Raw genomic sequence first — 23456 nt, forward strand, 5'->3', positions numbered from 1 at the left:
AAAGATTGGACCTCTGAGAATTTCTGTTTGAGGCAACCTCACCCTGCTTACCTTGAGGTGACCAGAAAATGGCCCCTCTTACCTGGAAACAAGACTGTCTTTACTGAGGTAATGGCCCTGGAGAGTTCTCTGTGTGCCATATAAAATCCAGTGAACACATGACAGGTGGGTAATTTCTCTTTGCTGTTGCTTCCTGAGGTCCCTGCTGCAGGGTGGCTGGAGGAAGGCAGGAGCATCCTGATCATCCTCTGCCCGAGGAGCAGGACCCACAGCAGGGTCCCTGGGGTGCAGCTCGGGGGTCTCACCTCGTGCTCCCACAGCTGCTCAGCCCAGAGGTGGCACTGGGAGGAGCTGGGGGTGAGGCTGGGAGGGATGCTGTGAGCTCACAGCACTGGGACATTAAACAGGGACCTTTCTCTCTTCTGAAAATGTCTTTCCTCTCTTGTTCCCCACAGCAGCGGGTGTGCCAAATCCACCTGCTCCAGGCAGCTTTTTGGGGCAGGCAAGAGGAAATCTCTTGGGAGATCCTGGGGAAATGCTGGTGCCCTGTGCAGATGTGGAGTGAGCAAAGCCCTGGGCAAAGGCAGCCCCTGGGGCCAGGGAGCAGTGGCAGCACTTTGTCACCGTATTTACACTTGCACTTGCCCAACACCAAGCGTTTGGCTCTCCTCCACGGCGGAAGGGATTAGCTACTTCATAACATCTAGACAAGATAATCTCTCCAATTTTGCCTGGAAGAAGTCCCTGACAAAGAGCAGCAAAGCAACAATAATGCCAGATGAAACAGTAATTGAGTTTGCCTTCTTATTACTTTCTCGGCTAAGTTTGTGCTGGTTTGAATTTTATTTTGTTGTTGTTATTGTACAGAATAGCAAAACACTGTCCCTGAGCTGATTCAGAGCAGCAGGGTCCCACCTGTGGTGGGGAGCAAAGAGGGGAGGGGGAATGACTGCAAAAAGTTAGGAGCAGTGTGAGTAATGTTACCCACTCCATCCTCACTCCAGCAGTGCTGCTCTGATGGTGCCTCACAGGAATCCCCCACGACAGCCACAGAGCTTTGGTGCTGCATCAATCCAAAATGGCTTCAGCCAGGAGGAACACGTCCAGGAGCCTCTGCCCCCTCCAGCTAAGTATTTTTCAGTTTCCCCAAGTTTTTCCTTGCCTTGAACGAGCACCCTGGTCCCAAGCAGCAGGAGGGATGGGTTCCCCAGGGCTCCTGGTGTGCTTCCCCAGTGATGCAGAGAGTTTCATTTGCAGAGGTGAAGCTGAAGTGCTCCCAAGTGCCAGCAGGCAAATGTCACCTCCTGGAGCACTGCTGGACTGTGGGCAGCCCACACTGCCCAGCTCAGCACCTGCTCCTGCAAAATTGGGCAGGCAATGGTGCGTGCAGGAGACATTTGCTGGTACTGTGTTATCCCACCAATATTTTAAGGATAACATAAGAGGCTGCTGCCAGTCCTAGCCTGGAAGCAAAACACATCATCCTTGTTTCCTTTCTCTGCTTGCTAATTGATAGCCATGTACATTTTTAAGGGGATTGTCCTTTGGATTCTTTTTATTTGTCACCCAGTATCAAGGCTCTAAAGGTCACATTTTTCAAGTTCTTTCCTTGGAGCTTCAAAGACTATACATTTACTTTAAACAAAAACTAAAAACCTAGCAATTTTAGAAAAGCACTCCACACCCAGGGAAAGCTCTAAATATCACTGCCAAAGCCCAGTGCTCTGAGCTCAGCTTAAGAGCAGTTTGCTTTTGCTTCACTGTAACCAGTCTGTGAGTGCATTTACACTTAGAAATTGCATGTTTGTAATTGTGCCCATTCGTAAGCAAGTTCTGACAAACAAGTGTTGAGTACCCAGTTCTTATTTCAGGCAGGCATCCATCACAGCTCAGTGCTCCATGTGGGATCCCAGCCTTTCCTTCTTCAGTGTCTGGAGCCTGGAAGCCACTTCTGCTGGGCTGTCACCTGGGCCTCACACAGGTTTTCATACAGCTCTCAGTGTGAGCAGGTGGGTGAGGCTGGAAGGGAAATGAAGGATCTAAAGATCTGGGTCCAGCTCAGGAGAAGTGAGGGGAGCATTGTCACAGACCTTGTCACCCAAAATCTCTTTTGGATCTTACTCTTCTGACAAAGCCTGTTCTAATTATTTGCATAGCTTGATCTTGACATCACTGGAAATTCCAGCTGAATTTTGGCCAAGAAAGGACGGGTATGTCAGGGCCAGTTGCTTAATTATGTTTGCAGTTAAATTGCTGTGGTACATCTTCACTTCCTCGAAAGTGATTTTCCTCTGCTCTTTAATTTCATAGAACAATATGAAAGGCATGAATCTTCATGAAACTCCTCTCCTAATGCAGCAGAGACTCCACAGTGTTTGCAGGCTTTGCTTTTCATCACAAGAGGTCCCAGGGGAGGTTCAAGGTAGGATCCTTGCCATCCCAGCTCAGCAATCACAGAAAGCCAAATAAATAAAGCAGGAAGTTTGCAAAGCCCTGATTCAGCAAAGGCAGAAGCACAAGTTCAGCATTAACCTCTGCTTAAAATGATTTGGAACAGAAGAGTTAATCTCATGGCTGCCCAAAAGTCAGACCAGGAATCCAGGGCCTTGACAGTTGGCACATCAGTGCTTTAAATCTAGTGGGAGAGGGTGCTTAAAGCTGAGGAATGCCTTAAATATGGGAAAAGCACTTTCCCTGGTAGGAGGTAGTAACTCAGAGTTTCCAGCCCGTGGCCAGATGTAGTGGTGGGGTGTGATTTTGGCAAAGGCCCCGATGCCCTGGGTGAGGCTGATGTTGGATGGGTGATTGCAGAGGATGCTCTGGGCTCCTCCCCACTCCCACCCCTCCATGGGGAGCTGGAGATCCCTGGGCAGTGGAGAGGGTCAGGGCAGGGGCTGCAGAGCTCCCCCTGCTCAGCAAGCACTGCCCTGGGGAAGGACAGGGTGGGATCGGGGTTAGGGCCATGGGGATCAAACCCCCCGGGGAGGGGTGCAGGGTCTGCCTTTGGGGGGCAGGGCTTTCACTGGGCTCCAGGCAGTGAGCATGCCCCCGCAGAGGCGGGTGTGCAGATGAAGGCAGGGAGACATCCCCGGAGGGGAGCGAGGGAGCTGAGGAGGGAGCGCGGTGTTCTGCAGCCCAAAGCCCGGCAGGGCACGGCAGGACCCGGCAGAACCCGGCAGGGCACGGCAGAGCCCGGCAGGGCACGGCAGAACCCGGCAGAGCCCGGCAGGGCACGGCAGAGCACGGCAGGGCACAGCAGGGCACGGCAGGGCACGGCAGAGCCCGGCAGAACCCGGCAGAGCCCGGCAGAGCACGGCAGGGCACGGCAGAGCACGGCAGAGCACAGCAGGGCACGGCAGAACCCGGCAGAGCCCGGCAGGGCACGGCAGAACCCGGCAGGGCACGGCAGAACCCGGCAGAGCCCGGCAGGGCACGGCAGGGCACGGCAGAGCCCGGCAGGGCACGGCAGAGCCCGGCAGGGCACGGCAGAACCCGGCAGGGCACGGCAGAACCCGGCAGAGCCCGGCAGGGCACGGCAGGGCACGGCAGAGCCCGGCAGGGCACGGCAGGGCACGGCAGAGCACGGCAGAGCACGGCAGGGCACGGCAGAGCACGGCAGGGCACGGCAGAGCCCGGCAGGGCACGGCAGAGCACGGCAGAGTACGGCAGGGCACGGCAGGGCACGGCAGAACCCGGCAGAGCCCGGCAGGGCACGGCAGAGCCCGGCAGGGCACGGCAGAGCCCGGCAGGGCACGGCAGGGCACGGCAGAACCCGGCAGAGCCCGGCAGGGCACGGCAGAACCTGGCAGAGCCCGGCAGGGCACGGCAGAGCCCGGCAGAGCCCGGCAGAACCCGGCAGAACCTGGCAGAGCCCGGCAGGGCACGGCAGAGCCCGGCAGAGCCCGGCAGGGCACGGCAGAGCCCGGCAGGGCACGGCAGAACCCGGCAGGGCACGGCAGAGCCCGGCAGAACCCGGCAGAACCCGGCAGGGCACGGCAGAGCCCGGCAGAACCCGGCAGAACCTGGCAGAGCCCGGCAGGGCACGGCAGAACCCGGCAGGGCACGGCAGAACCCGGCAGAGCCCGGCAGAGCCCGGCAGGGCACGGCAGAACCCAGCAGAACACGGCAGAACCCGGCAGAACCCGGCAGAACTCGGCAGAGCCCGGCAGGGCCCGGCTCTCCCTGCTTATCTGATCTGCACCTCTGTAATGATGTGGTTACAATTGCATTATGGTGCTTTAATGTAGTTACAGCTACATTTCCCAGGCACATTTCTTCCTGACGTACAATGCTGGAATTTCGGATGTGGCCAGAGGCTGTGTGTGCCTCCTTGTCTCCCGGGCTTGCTGCAGCCTTGCCACGTGCTGTGCCAGGCCCTGGCTGGAAAGGAAAGGCAAGCTGGGCAGCTCCATCCACATCTGCTGCTGGAAAAGCAGTGCATGCCATGGAAAGCCAGGGGAGTGCATTAAAGGTGACGGGCTGTGTGCAGGGAGGGAGGCTCCTGCCTGCACACAGCCCCTGGTGATGCACAGACAGCATCCCACAGCTGGCTCTGGGTTTGTCCTTGTTTCCCAGCTGCAGGAAAATACCTTCAAAGATTCATGGATGAAGGGATGATCTTTAGCCACTATATGTGGTTGTGGGGCTGTAAGGATTTTGTGCCCATTGAAGATCTGTGCTGAGGTAGTCCAAAGCCTCATGAAAACTTTCTTGCTCATGTGTGTTTTGATGTGAACTTAATGGTCATGGAATTTGCTGTATCAGCAATAAGAATCATTTGATTAACTGGAGAGAAGCAAACGAAGTAGTTAACTCTAAAGTCAGACAGGAAATGATGGGTTTGCCATTTGCCATCATGCCAGAGGTGCAGGAATGCCCAAACCTTAAAATGTGAGGGATCCCCACCATCCACAGAGAGGGAGCTTTGCTTATCAGCCTCTCAGGGTGTTTTCATCCCTTCTGATCTGCCTGTTGTTAATTTAGAGCGATGGTGTCCTCTGGGGAGCGACTTGTTTTTCCTACCCCTGATTCAGCTCCACACTTGTGAATTTTAAATGCATATGCATATATAAATGAGTGTCTGTATTTATCCAGATCCTGCCAGCACACGTTTTGCAATAATTCTCCTTGGATGCTCTTGCTTTCTCCCGCAGTCGATTTTTTTGAATGACATGGAACTGATAATGGATGTGGTTTCAGTGTGATCGGGCTGACTCGTCTCATTCCACCTCTCCTGCTTCTGAGCCAGAATGTGAGGGCTTGCTGTGTCTATTTCAGATTCCGTCATGAAAGGAATAATTGAGATTGAGGTTCTTAGTCACTCAATGCGGAAGGTCAGGGAATTAATGCTGTGTTACACCAGACCATTCATTTACTGAGCCTCCTTTTTTTTTCCCCTTAACTGTCTGTAGCAGAAAACAAATGTGGCTCAGGGAAGGTAAGGCATCTTCAAAGCCATGCACAGCCCCAGCCTCTGATAATACACACTGTTTATCTTTATTTTGGGGGTGTTCCAGGGTAGTTTTATCATCATAATTGATTAGTGGAGACAGGCAGAAAAAAATCCAGGAGTAACAGGAAGAAATGATTCCAGTGAATCCATTGACTCAGTGGTAGCATTGATCTACTTCTGGGAATTATTTATAGGAGAAGATTCATAGTTAATAATATTAGTTTGGACTTTGGGAGCAGTTTATCAGAGGCTCTTAAAGGCCTTTGGTAAAAATTAATCAGGGAGAGAAATAAGGTAGACAGCCTGGTTTTGGGAGAGGGAAGGAAATGGGATTTCTGGCATAGCTCCATCCACCCCAGGGGGAGAGGCAGCACCAGGGGTAACTCAGGGTGCTTGGATATGTCACAGGAGTGGGAGGCTGCATTTCCAGCTGCTGTATCAGACAACAGGGCTGGGGAAGTCTTTGGAAAATTCCCCCTCCTTGAGGTGAAGCCAAGGTGCCCACAGGAGAGTGACCCCCCCCCAGATCCAGCAGGGAGAGCTGCCCAGGGACAGCACAAACCCTCCTCCTCCCCTGCCTCTCCTCCCTGCTTTGTTTTTGGCTTTAACTTAATTGATCTGTATCCTGCAATCCTACCCGCAGGAGGAATGACACATCTGAAAAAAGCAGGAGGATTTGTTTAAAGTGAGCTGCTTGGGTTTTTTGCTGTGTGTATATATAGAATTGCCTGGAAGTAGTAAATAGAATTAAACACTGGTTCTGAAAAACAAAATTCTCAGGGCTGTCTGTTGATTTCAAAGCTGATGAAAACAAAGCAGGCTTTGAAATCTTTCCTTGCAGAGCTTCCCCCTCCTCCCTTATCATATGAAAGATGGGCCTGATAATATTTGGGTTTTATTCTTCTTTTGAAACAGTTGAAAAAATGCTGTTTTCTCAGTTAAGATGAAAATCATGATGTTTTTAATAAGGTCAGTGTAATGTCTTCATTAGCAAATGCTGAAATAATTTGATGCAGATCTGGAACTCGACAGGGAAAAACTCCAGTGTCTACCCAAAATACAGAGCCCCATTTGCACCAGGTGTGAACCAGTACTGCTTCCCTAAAATTACTGGTTCTGGCATAGCCTATTCCTGTTTGGGGACTGGCTGCTGTGTTTTTAAGTAACTCCCTCCTGCGCAGGCACACTCAGTGGTTTTGGTTTGTTTTCCTGCCTGGCCCAGGGCTGCTGTGAGCCCCAGGGCTGGGCAGTGCTCAGGGCTCAGGTTTGGTGGTTTCCTCTCAGGTGATGGAGCAGGTGGGAACAGAGGGGAGGCAGCACAGGAGGAGGTGTAGGACTCCCCACAGGGAAACACAGGTGATGTTCATGGATGGGCAGCCTACAATGAAATAAAAAATATCCAGTGCACTAAGTCTGCACTCTGCTGAAATTCTGTCTGCAAGTATCACAACCGAAGCTGCAGAGTGCTGTGCACTTAAAAGCCTGTGAATCCCAGGGACACATAGGAAGTGTTTGCCCAGATTTTTGGAGATGTGGGTGGTGCCTAGACAACCCTGACCAGTCTGACACCACAGAGCCCAAAGACTTCTTCCACCCCAGTGCTGTCCTCTGAGGCAGGGCTGGCACAGCTCCTCTCCTGGTGTGGCTCTGTGGGTGCTGCAGGCGTTGGGGTGATGCCTGAGGCAGAGATGCACCAAGCAGACCAATTGTTTGCAATGACATATCTGCATTTTAAATGATCTTTGACTTCCTGGCAGCTCCCCAGCATATCACCCCCTGGAATTCTATCTAAATAATGTTTGTCAGGTGAAGCCACAGCTGGGCAGCAGGCAGAGCCCTGCTCCTCACTGGGGACCTCCAAAACCCACCGGCCGATCAATCTCCACAACCTGCTAAATGATAGATGGAATGTAATATAGGTCATTATTCCTTCCCTATGCGTGAAAATGAATTATTCAGTAAAGATTTAGATCCTTTTTATTATGACACTGAATTTATAGAGCATACAAAACATAAATGCAGATTTCTACAGCCCCAGATAGATGAACTCATTCTGCAGGCAGTGTGAGGTGGATGCAGCCCCTTGGCATCACTGCATGGCAAAGATGGGATGTCCAGGATGGGAGACTGGGACCTGCCACCTTCCTTACCTGGAACAGCATTCCCAATCCATGCCCAGCTGGTTTAGGAGCCCCAGATCTCTTTGTTTCAGAAGTCAGGCTCTCAGGGCCCACCTATCTCCACGGAGATTTGGGGTCCCATGTCACTTTGGCCTTATAAAAACTGATCTTAACGAACTCTGCATCTCAGCCTCTGATATCAAACAGGGGTTATAAAAATTGAAAGGAAATTGGTGAGGCTAAAACCTGCTAATGAGAGTAGGTGCTAGGTGAGTATGTGGACAGATGTGATTGTCCCAAATTCACCTGTCCTTTGGAGCCTGCGTGGGGGATCTGGGCTGGTTTGAATCAATAGCACGAACTTTCCTTGTTATTGGGCTAAATGCTCCAACTTTTAATTGTGCAGCTAGGGAGAACGATACCCCTGGCCAGCAGTTAGAGATGTCAGCTTTGCAGTTCATTAGCTACTTCCCAAATTCCACTGGGACTTTGGATTTTTAGCATGAACATTAGAGGTTGTAGAGGAGGAGAGCAGAGGGCAAGTCTGCAAATTCTCAGTGGGCTGGAGGAAAATGTGGGATTGGGGCTGGAACAGCACCTTTGGGGTTGGGTGCTGCCAAAGGAGCAGGACAGCGAGTCCTGGTTTGTCACCCTTGGGTTTCAGGTGCTGAGCGTGTCCCCAGAGCATCCCTGGTGCCATGGATTTGGCTTCTGCAGTGACAGCAGAGTGCTGAGAAAGAGCAAAACTGACTGAACAGATTGAAACTGGTCACCTCCTGAACCCAGCCTCAGCTCTGGGGGAGGTGGAGAGAGAATGTACTGATAAAGTCTTCCCAAAGCCATTTGACCTGTAATGTTCGCTGATGGAGGGGATAGCAGTGGAGATTTCCTTTTAATATATAGCAATCCAAATTTCTTTCAGAGCCATAAGCAGCTGCACTGAAGTTCCTTCTGTCCATCAGCAAAATCTCTCTTGTGCTTGTTCATTCTGGAACCCCTTTAAAATTCTGCACCGCTGCTGGAGAGATTAAAGGGGTAATATAACCCCAGGAACTGCTCTCCTGACTAGTAATTTCCCAGTGATTATTATGAGAAATAGCTAAGATCTAAAGGAGGCTCAAAGGGGGGAGAAAAAACTATTCTTTAATTCTCCCCCATCCATTTTCTTTGCACATTGGTGCTGCTCACCCTGCTGGGGCAGGGCCAGGTCATCCCCTTTTCCCTGCCCACTCTGGAGGAGCAGAGCCTGCCCCACTGCTGAGCCAGAGTTCAGCACTTCATGGCAAAACAAACCAAATAAAGGGAATTATATCCCATTTTACAGTGGTCAGCATCAGAGCTTCTCCAGTGGGCCTGACCTCCCTGCCCTGTGCACGCCCACTCATTCCCACCTTATTCATTAGTCCCTGCTGGAAAGTGCATCCATATACTTCTCCCATCCCCAGTAAAAATATTATAATCCCTGAGCTGGAAACAGTTGGCGACCCCAAAACAGCTCTTGCAGGCTTGGCTGCTGAGCTGGGAGGTCTTTGGTTGGGAGGCACTTGTGCTGGACAGGTGGAGGAACTCAAAATCCATGGATGTCTCTGAAAATGTAGGGCAGTGCTCCTTAATTTAGGATTGCTGTGGATAATTACACCAACACCTGGCAGCCCCATCCCGGTGCTGGTCAAACAGCGAGTGGGAAGTGCAGGAGTGAGGGAATGCAGGAGCTGGGCAGCGCCTGTGGGGCCGAGGGTTCAGAGGAGCCGGAGCCTTGGGACGCGGGGACATGGGACCAACAGGGAACAGGGACACCCTGTGCGGCAGGAGCTGCTCTTCCTCCGAGCAGCCCCAGAAAGCTGCAGTTCACAGTTGGCAGGGTCCGGCCAGTGCCCAGGGCAGCGTGCTGGCGGGATGACACCTCTCAGCAACGCCCCTGTTCTTCCCGAGCCCCTAAAATTTAATTTTTACCTCTCCTGGACACTCAGCAGGCACTTCCCAACTCCTGGAATTCTTCCGTGGTGCCCGGTGGAGGGTGGGGGGACAGTCCTGGGGTGGCAGTCCTGGTTGTAGCGGACCTGAGGGGACAGTCCGGGGTGACAATCCCCCTTGTAGCGGACCTGAGGGGACAGTCCCGGGGTGACAATCCCCCTTGTAGCGGACCTGAGGGGACAGTCCCGGGTGTCGCGGACGTGAGGGGCAGTCCCGAGTGCCGCGGACACGCGGGAGGGACGGACACGCGCGTGAGGGAGGGGCGGGAGCTGCGCGGGGAGGGCGCGGTGACGTCACGGTGACGTCACGCGGGGCCACGCGCCGGCGGAGGCGCCGCCCCCGTGAGGGAGGGGCGGGATGGAGGGAGGGGAGGATGGCGGCGGGGGGAGGGAGCGCCGGCGCGGCGCTGAGCTAAGCCGATCCCACGTGTGACGGATCTGGCTGCTGCCCCAGCGCCTCTCCAGTGAGATCCTCCGGTAGCGGAGGGAGGAGGAGGAGGAGGAGGAGGGGGGAAGGGAAAAAGGGGCAAAGCAAGCGGAGCGAACCGAGCCGGAGCCGGGCCGGGGGGGGCGGGTTGGGCGGGCGGGGGGGGGTTCTCTAAGGGGCTCTCGCTCGGCGCGGCCATGGAGGCGGACGGGAGCCAGGCTACCTCGGGGAGCCCCGCAGAGGCGCAGCACGACCCCGGGTAAGTCGGCGGGGCGGCGGGGGCGCGGAGCGCGGCGGCGAGGGGCGGTCAGGCGGGCCCGCCCCGCTCCGCTCCGCTCCGCGCCCCTCCGCCCCGCCGGGAGCTGCCCCGTCAAAATGGCCGATCCCGCACCGGCGCTCAACTCCGCTCTGCTCTCTCCCTCCAGCAAGATGTTCATCGGCGGCCTCAGCTGGCAAACCTCACCAGGTAACCCCCGCCCGCCGCCCCCTCCCCACGCGCGTCCCGCCCCGCGTGGGCCGCGTCCCGCCGCGCCGGGCCCTGCCCGCGCCCCCCCAGCCCTGACCCTCCTCTCCCTCTCTGCTCTCTCTCCGCAGACAGCCTTAGAGACTATTTTAGCAAATTCGGAGAAATTAGGGAGTGTATGGTCATGCGGGACCCCACCACCAAGCGCTCCAGGTAAAACCGCCGCCCACCCCGCTCGGGCTGACAAACTTCGCGAGTTGCGGTCGGGGCGGGGGGACCCGCACCCCCCCCAATCCCACCCCAAAATCCCAGCCCCGCATCCCACCCCGCGCGTGGGGCTCTGCCCGCCCGCATCCCTCCAGCCCGGAGCAGGAAACAAAGCGGCCGGCGGAGCCGGAGAGGGGCCGGGGGTCGGAGCCGGCTGCCCCTGCACCCGGAGGCTTCGGGGGAGGGCGGAGGAAGGAGGGGGGACCCAGCGGTTTATTTTTATGACTTCTCCCTTTGGCTCTAATTCTCACCCCCCCCCCCCCCCCGCCATCCCCTCGCTCTTTGTCTCTCGCAGAGGCTTCGGGTTCGTTACGTTCGCGGATCCGGCGAGTGTGGACAAAGTGCTGGCCCAGCCGCACCACGAGCTGGACTCCAAGACGGTAGGTGCGGGGGGCTGCCCGCCCGGCCCTGCCAGCCCCCTCCAGCCGGTCATTCCGCCGGGACCTTGCGTGCCTCCGCTTGCCTGCGCTGCTTTTTCTAGGCTCTGCCTTTTAACTTACCGAAAGCGGTAACTTTCGTGGGTTTTTTAGGATTGGGTTTTTTTTGTTGTTGTTGTTGTGTTTTGTTTTGTTTTGGTTTTTTTTCCCCCGATATCCGAATTCGCCCATACCGACCGCTGGCTCCTCCCCCGGCCTTATATTTTATTGAGCGGTGACATTGAAAAAGCTGTGAAGTAAAATCCAACTTTTTTTGGTGTTGGGCTGCGGCACGCTTTCTGCAGGGAACTTTGTGATTCTTTTGATTGATTATTTATGTGTTGTTAAGCGCGTTTCAAGGTGGGAGTGACTTACTGCCGAGCCGTGGAAGCTGCTGCTCGTGTCATTTCCCAAAGTCATTTTTTGGAGAGGTCCCCTCACCTGTGATGGCAGGGCCCTGTGAAATGCACGCGGTCATTTCTGGGAAGCTCTGCCAGAGCTGGAGAGTGGATGTGGTAGAGAAGCACAAGTCCTAATGTGTTGTTGTTTCTCCAGAGCTTTTTGCTGCACTCAGTCTCTAGTGCATAATATAACAAAAAAAAAAAAATGCTTGTGAGATGCAGCTGGTTTTTTGTTTGTGATTTTTTTTTTTTTTTAAATAAACATTACATTTGTTCGGGGGTTTTTAAACAAAAATCCCACACCTGAGTTTTCCCCCTGCCCCAATACGGTGTTTTCAGTGTTGGGTAAAACAAAAGGTATCAGGACAGTGCAGCCCCGGGCCCTGTTTTCTCCCTGTGGTCAAGGCCAAGCACAAAGATGAAGTTTTGTGCCTCCTCACTTGGCTGTAGTTTTCAGCCTCGGCAGAGCTGGCAGGGGAGGGGGGAAGGACACTGCTAGAGGTCATCAGAGCTGTGGTGCTGCTGGCTCTGGAGGGGGCTGTGTTTTGGGAAGGGAAGGCTCTGCTGGTGACCTGTCTGCACAGACACTCTGCTGGGCACAGCGAGCCTGGTCCTTCCTGTCCCTGGGGTTTATAGGCTGTGCTCTGGGGCTTGGGGGTTCATTTTAACCTGAGCCTGGTGTGAGGGGCAGTCTCGGTGCTGCAACAGCTCACGGCCGAGATTGTAGTTAAATGAAGAAAGGGAGAAGCAGGGAGCAAATGTGAGGATATGTTTTTTTTAAAATGTAATTTATATGGAAACAAAAAGCCTAAAGCTCTTGTAGAAGCAGGTGGAATCTAGTGTTTTAATTCGACCTACAGATTGTGCTGGGCTTGCCTGAACACGAAGCCCATGCTTTCACATGCCTTAATAATTTGATTTTAGGTTTAATCAGATATGGTAAGATAACTGATTCAACCGTTCTCCTGAAATTAAACTCACCAGACTTTTCATGTACAGCTATATTTTCTATGTGTTTTTAAAGATAAATTTAGATAAGAAGAACAAAGGCAAACAGTATCTTGAACGAGAGTTTAAAAAAAAAAATCATGGGAGGACACCCTGTCATATTTCTGACTATAATTAGGTCCTCCCCCAGCTTTTTTCTTGTATCACAGTCTAGTCCCTGCAATGTATTAATTTGCTCTTCTCTGGGGGAGGGGTGAAGAGCTTCACCAGGGCAAATCTGCCTCGGTTTTGGTTGTGCGATAATGATTGAATCAATCTGAATACAAAACTGGCCTTAGAAGCAGTAACAGCTTAAAAGTGAGGCACGGAGGCAGGCAGGTCCTTCCAGGCGTGTGTTTGTGAGTATTGTAGTAACTGTTGTGCAGTATAACAAGGCATTTGATTCTGTTTCAACGTTCAGCACAGGAGGCAGATCGGTTGGGTATTGGCATGGAAACGTCGCTCTTGTTTACAGTTACGTTAAAAGCTTTGTTTAGGTAATGGCCATTCATATCAGAAATAGTATTATAGTCATTTCCTAGAGGACTTGTAGATACAGTAAGTAGAATTGTACCTAACTAACTAATTTTTTTATTTTGGTAGAACTTTGGTTTTTTTGTTTTGGTTTCTTCTTTTGTTTTTTTTTTTTGTTTTTTTTTTTCCTTTTTGGTTGTTGTTTAAATAGTTGACAGGGTTATGCAAAAGGTATGGATTTGCCACATTTATTGCTAGTGTTTGTCTTCAAAGGCTGGTGTTTATCCCAAAGGTTTTGGGAAGGAAAATTCAGTTCTTTTAGAAAATCTGTCGCTGTGGTGCAAGGGACTCCATGCTCTTTGAACTGACCTTCAAAAATGAATGTGTTGCTTTGGAGTTAATGGCTCTCCCAGCTTTTTACCAGCAGGACTTTGCAGTCATGTCCCTCTGGTGGGCCTGGTGTTCTTTGGTGGGAAAACCTGTAGTTTTGGAGCAAGCATAGAAATGTGCATATTTTCCCACCTTTGGGTATCGCTGTGGAAAATCCGTACCTGTTGTATTTCCCCAGTAGACAAATGCCTAGTCAGTGCTGAATATATTTGTAGATAATGTTAATCTCTATGAAAAGGTTAGCTTTCTAGATAAATAATTTTACTTTTTATGCTTTTTGAACAATAAAGTGGCATGTAATCGCTCATTTCTCAGGTGTGTCCTAAAAAAGATACAATATTTATATCTGATGGTGGCAAATCAGTTTATCAGTTGCACATCAAATGTCTGCGGTATTTCCCATTCTGACAAATTAATTGAGTAAAACTGCTTTTTAGGAGAGGCCCGTGGTTATTTAGCAGTGACAGGAATATTTATCACCGCAGGAATAACAATACCAAATGGAAACATCTCTTCTTCATCAGGGTTTACTTGGGGAAGGGAAACACATCCAAACCCAAACTCTAAAAGCAATATACTAAATATACTGAGCACAGCCAGCATCAGTGGCAGCAGCTGTTTGGGCAGGCAAGGACAGCCCTGAAAGCAGTTGCAGGTTGCACAGTTCAGGTAGGATCTAGTCCTTTAAAAGCTCCTTTTGCAGCCCCTTTATTAGAAGCTGTCTGCGTGCAGGTGCAGAGAGAAGCAGAAGTGAAAGCAGCAGCACCCAGGCGTTGTGCTGGGATTTTGGGGGGGCTGTTCAGGCTCTGGTGGTTCTGTTTACATCCAGCCCTGTGCCTGCCTGCTCCCTCCAAACCCCCCTGGCTGCCATTGCTGTGTTTTTGAATGGGAGAGAGGAGTCCCTTTTGGGAGATGACCCCTGTGGCAGCTGTGAGTGAGGGTGCAGATTAGGAATGCAGAGGGGATGGCTAATGCATGCAGCACAAGGGGAGCCAAGCTGCATCTTGGAGCAGGGCAGGGGGTAAGCAAGGGATTTTTCCCCCCTTTCTTTTTGTCTCTGGTGACATGCTTCATTCATGGGTAATTCAAGTAACTCCTTAGAACCTTTTTTTAGAAGTTTAGTTTTGATTTCAATGTGTGTGTACTTCACACACATGAAACTCTTTTGTGACTTATTCCCCTCCCTTCCCACCCCATCCCAGAAATGCCCCTTTGGAGTTTTCCATTGCTCACATATGTTCTTTGAGAGTAAATCAAATCAACTGGGCATATTATTATGAGGGAGACTCTAGTCCTTTGAATGTTTTAGTTTTAATAACTGAAATGGGAATAATTGGATTTTAGTTTTGACTTTCCTTTTTTGTGTAGTGTTGCTTGTCAGTTAGCAAAACAAAGCAGAGAAAAAGTAACCCCAAACCAAGTGCAGGAAGGGGCAGGTGTCAAAGCCACCGAGTTAAGATTCTGGTCAGGAGTGCTGCCCCTCTTTCTGTGAACCTCTGGGGCGTGTGGGCAATCCTCAGCCTGCAGTTTGGTGGTAGAGGCAGCACCAGGGGCTGATGCTGAGCACCCACGGGGATTGCTGCCCGAAGATGAGGGAGGAGAAGTGCACAAGAGATGTTTTCTTCTGCCTTCCCATCTCCCTGCCCCTGCCCAACTCCCCAGACAAACCCAGACTGTGACCTATCCTTTCCAGAGTAGCTCTGGACGACCCGGTGTGCTGAATTACAAGCCTGAGAAATGAGGGATTAATAATTCGGTGATTTAAAATCAAAATAATGTAAAACGACAACCAAAGCTACCCTGTTGATTTCCCCTTTCTTTTTCCTCAGATTGACCCTAAAGTTGCGTTTCCCCGACGAGCACAGCCCAAGGTAAGTAGGAGGGTCGATAATAGGATTTCCGGCACACAGAGAATCATTGTTGCCAGGCAGTTCGGGTTTCAGCCGGGCAATTGGCAATGGAAGCTTTAAAAGCCGAGTGTTCTCTGGGGGATCAGGGCGTGGCTGGAGCCCAGGAGGTTCCTCTGTGTCCGTGGGTCGGGCCCCGTGTCCGTGGGTCCGGCCCCGTGTCCGTGGGTCCGGCCCCGTGTCCGTGGGTCGGGCCCGTGTCCGTGGGTCGGGCCCCGTGTCCGTGGGTCCGGCCCCTGTCCGTGGGTCCGGCCCCGTGTCCGTGGGTCGGGCCCCGTGTCCGTGGGTCGGGCCCCGTGTCCGTGGGTCGGGCCCCGTGTCCGTGGGTCCGGCCCCTGTCTGTGTGTCTGGCCCCGTGTCCGTGGGTCCGGCCCCTGTCCGTGGGTCAGTTCTGCAGCCCCACCCGGTGCCTGCCCTGTGCTCTGGGTTCTGCCTGGTGTCTACCAAGAGTGTTTGGATTAAGTGCAGGCCTTGGGCTTGTTTTGAGCTGAGCTTTCAGTTCTGTGGTTGTGATGGATGGGGATATATCTCTGCCTTCATTGTTTGCAAATTTTCTTTTGTATGACTCGAGAGATGTGTGCAGGGCTGTGTGTGAGCCTTGGGTGGCAAGGTTCTGATGGGCTCTGGGGTGCTGTTCTGCAGGGGAACAGTGGGGTGACAGTGTCCAGCTGGCCAGACTGTCCAGCAGTGTCCTGGTGGTGGCACAGGGACACTGTAGGGACACAGACACTTCTGCCTGTGCAGTACGAGTGGTTGTTGCTCTTTAGGTTGTGCCTAATGAAAACAAATCAGCTTCAAAGCCAAGCTTGCAGCGTGTGAATTTTGAAAGCCAGAGGCTGAAGGAAAACTTTTGTAATTGACTTTTTTTTAATGTGTTTTTGTGAGTCTATTGGAAAAGCTTAATTTAGCTGATGTATGGCACTTGTGTACACACTTGTCATCTTGGGTGACTTCAGTCTTCTGGTAAAAACGGGAGGAAAAGGCTGCAGAGTTGTAGATGGGAGTCAATAAGGAAAAGTGGTTTAAAGTTGGTGGTGGGAAACTGCCTGACCACCGGCCTGAGCTGTTACTGCATCCAGCTCCTCCTGAAAGCAAACAATGTAACTGTGTGTGCTGAGCCAAAATGTGAAATATTGCACAAAATAGGCATCTAGGAAAAGCCCTGTGTCATTTAAAACCCCCAGACATAGCTCAGGAGAGGGGCTGGGGAGTTCTTAAAAAGAAAAAAATAAAAAAAAAGAGAGAGCAAACCTCAGCGGGTTACTCACAGAATTTTGAACCAGACTAATGTAGGCAAATGTTTAGAGGTTCTTTTCTTCCTAGGACATATCTAATAACTAATTGGTGAATAACAGTGTGCCTGGCTTGCTTCTGCACTGAGCAAAGAGTTTATAGTGTGTGGGGCTTGTGGCTTCTGGATGATGTTGTTGGATTGATGCCATCTGCAATATACAATTTAAAATTACCAGAGTTTTGATCTTGTGCTTGGTGTGCCTATCCCCCTTCCCAATACCTTTTAAAGGTTAATTTGCATTTTAAACTGCCTTCAGTGCCAGTTACCTGTTTCTACAGTGTTATTTGGGGAAGTTTGTAATGCTTACAACAGAGCTGTTAAGCTGTCCCAGGTGATTTTTTTTCTAACAATTAAAAAAAAAACCAGGACACACTTTACATCGAGGATATTAGTGAGTTAAATTTTTCTGTTAAAGAATGCAAAATCGGGTCGTATTGACAAATGGGATTTTGCTTTTCTACATGTAGAGGTTTTTTTCCTTGGTTTTTGTAAAAGGCATCTTTCAGGCATGGGGCAAATGCTGGAATGGACATGAAATTCCACTCCTAGCAGGAGCTCGCTCTCTCTGGAGAGGTCAGCAGTGTCTGCTGCTGCTTTTTACACAGTTGTCCTTTCTGAAGTGTTGGGATTTCTACAGGGCGCTTGAAAAAAACCCAGAAGATTGAAAACAGCCTGATTTGGAGACTGGAGAAAATCAGATGCAATAAAGAGCAGATTTTACATCAATTATGATGTATTATTCTGGCAAGCATTTCATAATCTGAATATTTTGTTTTCAGTTTTTTTAATTAGATACTGAATTAAGGTTTTGGACTTTGGTTGTTCATTTATCCCAGTTGAATGGCGAATGCTCAGCGTTAAAATGTGACTGTACTTTAGTCTAATTAACTAGCTAATGCTTGGGTCTGTGGAGATTAATGGCATTTAATGAAATGTCTCTGTCTCTCTCTAGGTGCAAGGGGAGAATTTGTTTTTTTGTTTTGTTGTTTTTGTTTTTTTTTTTCCTCTGGGTAATCTTCCTTGTCCTCCTGATGCAGGGAAATTGCCCAGCCCAGTAAAACCCTTTCTTTGGGGTTTTTCAGAGCGTGGTTTGACACCTCTCTGGTGATGCAAATTGGCTCCAGCAGGCAGGGGCAGGTTGTAGCAGCCCAGCATTCTTCTGATTTCCTGAGGATGACCCTGAGAGTCCTGATTGCCTGCACTGGATTACTGGGATGTGTAATCTGCTCTCCTCCTGAAGGGCAGCACCACTTGAAGCCATTGTTTTAGGAAATGTGCTGCAGGGTTTAACTCCTTCTGGTGGATGTATGGCTCCTTCCTCGGGGCTGCTTTTTGTCTTGCTTCTGGGTGCTGGAAGGCAGCCTGTAACATTTATAATTCTGCTGACTTAAAAAACCTTTAAAGCATGGCAGTGATGGGGCACCAGTAGTTTTGTACCCCCTTTTAAATATTGAAGACTACAATACTTTGACTTACTGTTATACATAGCCTGCCATTTCTGTTGTTACCTGCTGTTAGCTTGGAGAAGCCTTATCCAATTTAGCATGTTCATTAGATATTTTCAAATGTAAGCAATTTACTCCCTCACGTCTCTGCTTTAGGGATTTATTTCAAGAACAAACCAAACCTGAAGAGCAGAAAGGACAGCAGCCTCTGTCAATGGAGTAGCTCCTAGGCCATGAAAATGTCTTTGGTATGGGAATTTGGATGCTTTGTTGTGCAGAGCCATGTATGAAACAGGCAGGCAAAACTTCAAATAACTCACAGCTGGTGAGGCTGCCCATGGAGGGGTGTTCTGTGCTCACCTTCCTCCAGGGAGGGGCTGAGGTGCTCGTTCCTCCTGCACTTCTCCCTGTGGCTGGGAATTGCTCCCAGCTCTACAGGCCTGCAGGAGGGTGTGTGGCACTCCTGAGCCCTGCTGTGCCCTGGAGCCCTCACTGGGATGGAAATGCAGGGTAGGAAATGCTGCTGGAGCTGCTCCACTGCTGTGGGTGGCACTGCATGGCTGGTGCCCTGCCTGCTGGTCACCCTGAGTGCAGGTCAGACCTTTCACTGGGGGTCTGCTCTGCATGGGTCAGTGCACAACACCAGTGGCCATTGCTCACAAAGCAGCAGGACTTGGTTAGGTGAGGGAGGTGTTTTGTGTGGTGGTGGGGATGCAGGACACTGGTGCTGTCTCTGTTAGATGTGTGACTGTCCCAGGCTGTGCAGGGCTGTCCTGTGCCCAGGCAGGCTCAGATCTGCACTGTGCCCGTGGCCAGCTGGGTTTCCTGTCTGGCTGCCACGTGGGCTCTGAGCAGTTGTGCACATCTGGTCCTTCTTCTTGGGCAAGAGGCAGTGTCACCAGCTCTCCTTTCATGTGAGACACTGCTGCTGAAAGCCATGTGGAGCTGCCTGTTCCACAGCAGCAAATGGAGGGCATGCCCTCTCAGAATGACACCCAGCCTAACCTGGGATTTTTTTTTTTTTAAAGCTAACCAGTGGATTTGGATGTCTGATTCCAATTAAGTTAACTGTGGGTGGGGTGTCTGCATCCCTTGGCTGTCTGATAAGCCTCAGCCAGAGTAGCAGGGAGAGATTTTATTCCAAAGCAGATGATGGACCTTGAAAATCAAGAGTTCTGTTTGTTTTTCCAGTGTAAACTCCTCCAGGTTAGTCCTACTACTTCCCATCTTATTTTAGGTATCAGGTATATTTTAGAGTTTCATTCATTTTCTCAAAAGAATGTGAACTGCACACAGTAACAGAAATCTGGATTCTTCCTTCCCTACCAGACCGTAAAGAACAGCAAGGTCAGACCCTTTCCAGATGATTTTTAAAAAATTCTTTTTAGATTCCCCTGCCTTTGCAGATCTGCGTGGAGTAAGAGAGGAATTGTTTCTTGCTCTTGGCATCAGGCATAGATGTGTAGCTTGATAATAATCATGGTGTCATCTGTGTGCAGAGCAGTGTGCAGCCCTTCCCAGGTGGTGTGGGGGATTATTTTGGGTGGTCCATGGCCACTGTTGGGGTGTCTTGTTCAGCCAGCCCTGATGTGGATCCCTTGTCCAGGGTAAGCTGCTCCTAGAATTTGCTTCCCTGTGGCATAGGATGGCCCAGTGGGAAAGTTTCAGAGTCTTGGCTGATGCACACAGCTGCAGGCAGTGGAGGATCAGGGGTTGGAGCCCCTTGTCCTTGGGCTGGGGTTTGTTGTGCCTGAGGCAGAGGGAGATCTGTCCTTGGCTGTCACAGCCAGAGGAAGAAGGGGCTGTGCAGGCCCTCCGTGGAGTGCAGTGACTTCTGTCAGGAACAACAGCTGAGCTGGGTTTTTGTAACTCTGTTGTTTTTTGGAGATGTAAACATTTATTTCTTCTCCCCAGTCACTCAGGTAGATTGTTCATGTTGTCCTGAATCCCCACAGACTGTCTTGTACTTGTTAGAATGTCTGTATTTCCATTTTCATTGCCTAAGGATGTCTTTCATGTTAAGAATAGTTCTAACGTACTTTCCTTCCATTTGACATACTAAAAATTAAAATTGAGCACTGTCTATCACGGAATTTTTTTTAAAAGGAGGTTCTGCATTGCCTGTGTTCTCCTGTATTGTTGGATTAGTTTTAATGGCATCTACCAGGTGACTTTTGTGCACTTGTATATGCCAGGAAAGGTTCTGAGGTAGAGAAGTCAGGGCAATGGAAGGAGAGCAGCATGCTGACACCCCTGCATTCCCCTCTGCCTCCAGATTGAGTGCATCTCTCTGCAAAGTGCTGAGCCTTTATCAGCCCCGGGGTAGGTCTGCTAATGACTGATCTAAAACCATCAAATTCATTTATTTGTCACTGCCAGTGACAGGCCAGTTAATGCTAATGGATTCTTTTTTTAGCCTGTTGACTCTGGTGATAGTCTCATAAATGTTGTGAAATCCAAAGCATTGAGGGAACTTGGGACTTATTTTTAGAGGAGAGCCACTGAAACAGGGCAAGGTGGGATGTGTGCATCAGGATGTGTGTTGTGCTGAGAAGGAGAAAAGAACAATTTAGTTTGTTAAGCTCTACCTTGAGTCTCTGCTGTTCCTAATAGTTATTTGACTTTTCAGCTGTGTTTTAGTGTTCCCTTTAAGCACATTTTGGGTCATGCTATAAAGCAAAGAGAAGCTGTAAATAGTCATTTTAGGGGAAAATGGTGTGTTTCAGAAAATGGTTCATCTCAGGGCCTGAAGCTTCTCTGCCCCTATTGTGTGAAAGCACTTAAGCATATACTTAAGTTGGCATAAGCATGTGGGTAAGTGCTTTGCTGAATCAGCATGGGCTCAAAGCACGTTATTAAATGCTTTGTTGAACTGTGAAGCCCGTAGCAGAAAAAGATTAAAAGATTACTTTGTGTATTTGACAGTACTTTGTATACGGTCAGTTCCATCACTTCTTCAAATAGCAGTTTCATCTCTCTCATGTTCCCCCCTCCACTGGAGGATCTCACAAGAAAATACTAATCTGCTCTTTCCTCAAAAAACTGATTGCAAGGGCAGTGTAGCATCAGACTTTAAAGAAAAAAAAAAAAATCATTATTGAAGCTTAATTTAGTCTCTAGCCCTGAACTCACACATTCTGTTTGCCTGAGTCACTGGAATAATTCTGTAAATTATGTGAGTAGTGTTCAACGTGGCCTATGATTTTTATGATGTTGTTGCTGTAGAACTTGTGGTTTGCTGAGTAATTTGAAAGTTACTGTGAAACTTGGTCGTCAGATCAGCATGCAGTATTAATAAGTTACTTCTAAACTTTGCCATTTTACTGCTCTCCTTCTGAAAGTATTTCTTCAATTTTTTTTTTTTTGAGCACAGAGAAAATTTGAAGAATGTTGGGAAGTTGTTCTCCCCTGCTCAGTCATTGCCTGTGCTGGGACATCTGCAGCTGGGTGTATTGTTGTGACTGAGCAGGCTTAAATTAAGATTGTACTTTGGGAACTTTGTATTGTAAAGAAGGACCCTGCTAAGGCTTATGCAATTCTGCACAAGAGGAATAGTCCCAGAGACCTCAGTGAGCACAGTGAAATGCAGACAAGGCTCCTTAATATGTTGAAGTGTACGTGGCAGGAAGGGTGAAGGGAAAGAAGTATTGACAGCAGCAGAAAGCATCTCTGCCCTGCCCTCCCCCAGCAAAGACTTGCATTAATTTCCCATTGACTCTGATGTACAATAGGGAAGAGGTTTCAAGCTGACTGAAGGGGCAAAGGTCCAAGAAAACTACTGTAGCAAGAACTGATGCAGAGTGACAGTAATGAGGTGGCCTGGCAGGTGGGAGGGAAAAATGGTGGGGTGGGGGAAAGAAACTAATATCTGGGGAATTAAGTAGTTCCCAGGGTTTGAAGTTGTTAAGTCCCCCCTGGTTTTATTTTCCTTCTGAGCTGGGACTGAGCAAGGCTCTTGGCTGGGATGTGGGTCCTGGTACAGGGTACAGAATTCCTCTGTAGTGCTCCCAAACCTGTGCTGTGCTGGTTTAATCAGTGTTTTAGTATTCCTGACTCAGAGCTCATCTTTACCTTGTTCTGTGGGTCAGTTTTGCATCAAAGAGAAGGTGAGGAGCACAGGGTGAAGAAGTGTTTTGAAGTTTTGATCTATTTAAGATAAAGACTGTGAAGTGCTGACAAGACTTTCAGCTTCTTGGATGCTGTGTAAAGAGAATGCCTGCTAGATAGTGTCTGGGGAGCCTTTAACCAATTGCTGGATAAACACTGTGCAGGAATGTTCCCAAAGGGTGATGGAGTGGTGTGAAAGGAGATTGCAGGGAGCTGGGCACTTGTCCTGTCTCAGTGAACCCCACTGGACTGGGAGGTGTTGCTCAGGTCAGGGGCCCTCAGCCCTGGCAGCTTTGGTGTTTGTTGCACTGCTGCAGGAAGGTGTTGCTGAAGGGGATGTTGCCAGGGATTCTTCTGCAGTGCTTGCTGAAGAGTGAAGCTCCTGTGTAGTTCTGCTCTTGGCTGTGTGATCAGTCATTCATGTTCAGAGCTGTGTTGGTGTGATTCCCTGCTCTGAGCCTGGGCTGTGTGCAGGGCTCCATATGTGCACAGAGCATTTATCCTTTTGCCAAAGGTTTGCAGAGTGCTGTAAATGAGTGTGAAGATGTTTCTTTGCTGGTGAAGTTTGCCTGCTTCTGCTGTTGTATTTGGCAGACCTACAGAGCCCATAGCAGCATGTTGTCTTCAATGAATTGTGGGAGGGAGCAGAAAACATTGGAAAGAAATCCAAAGGTAATGCTGAGATGGGAAATAGGATAGGAATTTTTTGAGGATGGGTGGGATTGCCCCATCTTTAGGTCTGTGTTGGGTGGTGTCAGGTCTTGTTCTCTGCCATGTCCTCAGGATCCCTGAGAGATTTCTCCTGTGAGAACTGAGCAAGCCCTGAGACCACTACAGCAAAAACTGTTGGCTTCTTGCAGCAGGACTCCCTCTCCTCAAAAAGTCACTGCTGTTTGTGCTTGGAGTTGTTTTTGGTTTTGATTTGCACCAGACATCTCATCCTCCTCCTCAGTCACTTTATGTAAGTGAGCTCTGAGACTCCAGCCCCTGACTGGTGGCCTGCTGAGCACACACCAAATATTTAACTGCACCTTCTTCAAACACTGCCTGGTGAAAAAAACCCTGACAAAACTGCCATGAAAACCTCCCAGGCCTGCTGCTGGCTGGGCTTGAGAGCTGAGGAGTTGAGTCACTGCTGGCCAGGCTCTGGTGCTCTTGGCACTGTAGGAGCCCAGCTGAGGCTCTGGTGGGGCTGCCATGGGCCTGGGGATGAAGGGGCAGCAAGGGGCAGCAGGGGCTTCTCCAAGGAGGGGAGGTGGCAGAGCACAGCAAACAGCTGCTGTGCCTGAAGGGATGTTGGCAGCATCCCTGGCTGCTGGAGGAAGTGTGGGAG

General features: G+C 50.3%; 1 protein-coding gene across 17 annotated transcripts in view; it reads left to right on the top strand.

The window, feature by feature from the left end:
- The first annotated feature begins 9965 nt into the window (after positions 1-9965).
- Positions 9966-23456, top strand: part of MSI2 (musashi RNA binding protein 2) — a 296757-nt gene continuing 283266 nt past the window's right edge. For 16 of the 17 annotated variants that reach the window (XR_013776684.1, XR_013776685.1, XM_079325323.1 and 13 more), the window contains exons 1-5: positions 10114-10231; positions 10398-10438; positions 10567-10648; positions 10998-11082; positions 15200-15241. Coding sequence is in view for 15 of the 17 variants with exons in the window: in XM_079325323.1 (XP_079181449.1) it covers positions 10170-10231; positions 10398-10438; positions 10567-10648; positions 10998-11082; positions 15200-15241 (312 nt within the window). In the remaining 2 variants the exon portion in view is untranslated. Of the gene's footprint in view, positions 10232-10397; positions 10439-10566; positions 10649-10997; positions 11083-15199; positions 15242-23456 lie in introns of all 17 variants that reach the window. The other variant, XM_079325316.1, reaches the window with a different exon arrangement.

This window comes from Erithacus rubecula (assembly GCF_903797595.1).
Source record: "Erithacus rubecula genome assembly, chromosome: 22".
Classification (NCBI taxonomy): domain Eukaryota; kingdom Metazoa; phylum Chordata; class Aves; order Passeriformes; family Muscicapidae; genus Erithacus; species Erithacus rubecula.